Here is a 4,673-nt window from a genome sequence, read left to right as displayed (position 1 = left end):
ACTTTCAATATGTCCCAGCAGGTATCTTCTTTGGTTTTCCATGAGTGGTGGTAGCTGAGGCTGCACTGTTCAGGGGTCTTTTCCATATAAATGTGGCCAGAAAAATTGTTGCAGTACATTTAATGCGGTGGTAACAGCTTTTTCTGTAGATATTTCTCTATTCTTATTACCGTTATACGTGTATGAAGTTCATCCTTATCGTTAGAACTTCCTGAAAGATTGCCCAAGCCGCCCAGATATTTGCTTTACTAGTATTCTTTATATCCGAGAATGATATTCTCCTCGGACTATATTTCTTTATCACTTCCTTACGTGATTTTCCACTTTAGAGTATTTTCCAATTATTTACTCCCTCTTAGACGGACCCCCATCCTCGTATAGGGCCCAAGGCCCAATATGTGAATTTAGGCTTTTATCTCCACACATATAATTTAAATTAATGAACAAATTTAAAAAGCATATAATTTTTAAAATATTAATAGAACAGATTGGGTCAATTACTTGGGTTAAAAATCTTGCCAACCTAAACTTGAGCTTCAAAAGATTTACTATCAATTCAACTCATCAACCCTTGGAAAATTGTTTCTCCCAAAAAAAAAAAAAAAACCCCTTGAAAAATTAACCCGACTCTCGGTAGGATTTGATTAGATCGAAATTTATCGAATCCGTGGGTTAAAAGTTTCAACTTGAAAGCAGGCCCCTTTAAGTCTGCTTCATAATAAAACGAATAATAGCAACCCCACCTATCATTTCTTTATCCATTTGTCATACCCACTAGTGTCCGAATTGGCTCCATTATTGTTTTTGTCTGTTCTGAGTGGCCGTATGAGCTAAAGCAAATGGTTTTGGAGTCCAAATACCATGGTTTTCTCCCAAACTGCTGGCAAAACTGCCTATAGTTTTGCTCCCAAAACCTTCTCACCCGCCACTATCTTCACACATTATATAAGATCCATTTCCTTACGTTGGGCACCATCAAAATTCGAAACCCAAAATCTATTTTACATCTTCCGAACTTCCAAATTCCCATTTATTTCAGATCCAATTTAGAGCAAGAAAGCAGTATGAGTGCAACAAGTAAAGCTTCTTGGATGGTGGCAGCTAGTATTGGTGCAGTTGAGGCCTTGAAAGACCAAGGTGTTTGCAGATGGAACTATCCTCTAAGGTCACTTCAACAGCATGCGAAGAACAATATCAGATCATACTATCAAGCCAAGAAACTCTCAGCCCAGTCTTCCTCGGCTATATGTAGTAAAGTGAACAACGAGAAGCTAAAGCAGAGTGAAACAAAAAAAAAAAAAAAACCCCTTGAAAAATTAACCCGACTCTCGGTAGGATTTGATTAGATCGAAATTTATCGAATCCGTGGGTTAAAAGTTTCAACTTGAAAGCAGGCCCCTTTAAGTCTGCTTCATAATAAAACGAATAATAGCAACCCCACCTATCATTTCTTTATCCATTTGTCATACCCACTAGTGTCCGAATTGGCTCCATTATTGTTTTTGTCTGTTCTGAGTGGCCGTATGAGCTAAAGCAAATGGTTTTGGAGTCCAAATACCATGGTTTTCTCCCAAACTGCTGGCAAAACTGCCTATAGTTTTGCTCCCAAAACCTTCTCACCCGCCACTATCTTCACACATTATATAAGATCCATTTCCTTACGTTGGGCACCATCAAAATTCGAAACCCAAAATCTATTTTACATCTTCCGAACTTCCAAATTCCCATTTATTTCAGATCCAATTTAGAGCAAGAAAGCAGTATGAGTGCAACAAGTAAAGCTTCTTGGATGGTGGCAGCTAGTATTGGTGCAGTTGAGGCCTTGAAAGACCAAGGTGTTTGCAGATGGAACTATCCTCTAAGGTCACTTCAACAGCATGCGAAGAACAATATCAGATCATACTATCAAGCCAAGAAACTCTCAGCCCAGTCTTCCTCGGCTATATGTAGTAAAGTGAACAACGAGAAGCTAAAGCAGAGTGAAGAGTCTTTGAGAAATGTCATGTATTTGAGTTGTTGGGGTCCTAACTGATCCCCCCTACACTTCTTGTAAATATAAGGCCAAGATTTGAATCAATATAAATTGCTTCATCCCAAATTTTTGTCTGTTATACTTATGCCTACGAATTTCATTTTACTAATGGTCGATTTAGGACAGCAGTCGGAGCTTTTTAGTATTCAACTTGAATAGTCGTTTTTGCCGAGAATTGCTAATATTTGTATATTTGTGACATGTTTCTCTTTGCTTTCAATCTTCGTTTTTATAGGTAAGTTTGGGTTATAGAATGATTTGAATTTGTTATATTTTGAACAGGATAAAGCTGAACTGAGAGAGATTCAAATGATTTGTATTTAGCCATTTTATAGTATCTGTTCTGTTACAAGAAACGTGATTAAAATCTTTCTTTGATTTTTACCGATGAAAATAAATTGCAATCAGTGATTAAAGGGGGGTTTCTGTAGGGTTTTGGATTAGTTCTACAATGACAAGGAGCAGATAAGCATTTTATGAAACTTGCCACGTTGTCTGTCACCAGTAAGGACGGAGCCAGAATTTGTTGCGTAAGAGGGTTGAGCATTCACGTCAGCTTTTTTATAAATGTGTAAAATACACATTTAGATTATTTTTACACATTTTGAATAAAAAAATACTCTATGTCAGTCATTTTAAAATCCTGTAAACTTATGAAAAATTATCAACGAGCTACAGTACTCGTGTAAATTTACACGGATACTGTAGCTTACACAGGCACTGTAGCTTGTGTATTTAATTTTTTAATAATTTTTTCTCGCTCCTCTTTAACTGACCCTCATCTCCTACATTTTTTCCCCAACTATTACAACATCTAGCGCGCCAGAATCAACTGAAAATTAATCCAAACAAATCCACACACAAACACACCCACACACAAACAAACCTAACTGGACAGAGAGATCAGTGCTTATCGGAACAATCTGGGTTGCCAGAGCTCGTGGGTTTGCCGGTGAAGCATGGATCGGTTAGTGAAGAAAGGATCTGGGTCGCCGGAGCTTGTGGGTCTCGCTTGATCGGAGCTCGTGGGTAGGCTAGTGAGGCGTGGAGCGTGGATCGGTGATTGTGGAGCGTGGATCGGCCGATGAAAAAAGGTTCTAGGTCATCGGAGCTCGTGGGTCTCGCTTGATCAGAGCTCATGGGTAGGCCGGTGAAGCGTGGAGCGTGGAACGATCTGGATCGGCCGGTGAGAGAAGGATGAAAAGAGAGAAGGAATGAGATGATCTGGATCGGCTGGTGAGAGAAGGAAGAAAAGAGAGAAGGAATGAGGGAAGGAAGAAAAGAGAGAGAGAGAGAGAGAGAGAGAGGTGATCTGTTCAGAAGAGAGAGAGAAGGCGCGTATATAGGTGAAGTCGTTGAGGAAAATAATAAAAAAAATTGTGTAGAATGAATATTTTATTGAAATATCTTGTAAAATAGATAAACTGATGTGGGTGTTTTGTAAAAGTGATAGTGTAAAATAGAAAGATGTGGTTTTTTCATGTAAAATAGACAGAAAATTTAGAAGTGCTGATGTGAATGCTCAAAGAGCATCTCCAGTTCGTGTAAACCTTTGCAAAATACAAAAAGCAACCACTTTTGCACATTTTATCCCAAAAATCTTCCACATCAGTCCTTCTAAAGTTGTGCAAATTTACACATTTGCTACAGTAGCCGTGCATATATGCACGGCTACTGTAGCTCGTGTATATCATATTTTATTAATTTCACGTTTTGCGCCTTTTTTTCTCTCTCTTCTTTGTGCAAAAGAAACTGACTTCTCTCCTCAATTCGCATCATCTTTTTCCTCAGATACACACAAACACAAACACACCCACACACAAACACAAAAACACAGACAAATCATTACAGAGGGTGCTGTGGATTTTGGGTCAGGGCTCCAAGTATTTGAAGGGTGCTGTGGATTTTGGGTCCAAGTCTAAAGAGACACAAAGGAGGAGAGGTGTCTCATGGACTGAAGGAGAGCATAGGTATAAGATTCTCATTGTTTTTTTTTTTTTTTTGGTTTGTTTTGGGGGTGATGTGGGTTTGATCGGTAATTTGGGTTTGATCGGTGATGTGGGTTTTGATGGTTGATCGGTGATATGGGTTTGAATGGTTGATCGGTGATGTGGGTTTGATCGGTGATATGGGTTTTGATTGGTGCTTCTAGATTGGAGAGGCGTTGTGGTGCTTGTGATGGTTGTGGTGTTGATGGAGTGCTTGTGATGGTGCTTCTGGGTTTTGACCGTGAGAGAAAGAGGAAGAAAAGAAAGAGAAAATGGCAGAGACAAGGAAAAAGAAAGAAAAAGAAAGAAGAAGAAGAATAGGTTAATGGATGTGTAAAATAATATTAAAAAAAGAATATAAAAATATTATTTATATAAAATATAGTGTATAATAGATGAACTGATGTGGGTGTTTTGTAAAAATAGATGTGTAAAATAGAAAAAAATAGATTTTTCTATGTCAAATAGATGATAAGTTTACACGAGCTGGTGTGGATGCTTTAGATATTAATACAAGGTCAAGGGTATTGTATTTGATTTCTTGAATATTAGTAGAATTTAGAAAATTCAACATATTTTCCGTTTTGAAAGAAAGAAGCTCATAAAATTTTGGGGGCCAAAGGCGGGAATATAAAAATTTTAAAATTTTTTTT

General features: G+C 37.9%; 2 protein-coding genes across 2 annotated transcripts; both read left to right on the top strand.

The window, feature by feature from the left end:
- Positions 1-868: 868 nt before the first annotated feature.
- Positions 869-1,748, top strand: LOC136061132 (uncharacterized). Its single transcript, XM_065776591.1, has 2 exons — positions 869-1,281; positions 1,738-1,748. Exons 1-2 carry the CDS (start codon positions 1,065-1,067, stop codon positions 1,746-1,748), a joined length of 228 nt encoding a protein of 75 aa, XP_065632663.1. The 5' UTR covers positions 869-1,064.
- LOC112001057 (uncharacterized) lies at positions 1,576-2,098 on the top strand. The gene has a single exon (XM_024033219.2). The coding sequence runs from the start codon at positions 1,763-1,765 to the stop codon at positions 2,030-2,032; it is 270 nt and encodes an 89-aa protein (XP_023888987.1). The 5' UTR covers positions 1,576-1,762; the 3' UTR covers positions 2,033-2,098.
- Positions 2,099-4,673: the final 2,575 nt, after the last annotated feature.

This window comes from Quercus suber, unplaced genomic scaffold, assembly GCF_002906115.3.
Source record: "Quercus suber isolate HL8 unplaced genomic scaffold, Cork oak 2.0 scaffold_137, whole genome shotgun sequence".
Taxonomy (NCBI): Eukaryota; Viridiplantae; Streptophyta; class Magnoliopsida; order Fagales; family Fagaceae; genus Quercus; species Quercus suber.
This window is presented reverse-complemented; position numbering and strand designations above follow the sequence as displayed.

Coding starts and splice junctions, on each gene's coding strand:
- LOC136061132 (XM_065776591.1), top strand. CDS start 1,065: ATGAGTGCAACAAGTAAAGCTTCTTGGATGGTGGCAGCTAGTATTGGT.
- LOC112001057 (XM_024033219.2), top strand. CDS start 1,763: ATGAGTGCAACAAGTAAAGCTTCTTGGATGGTGGCAGCTAGTATTGGT.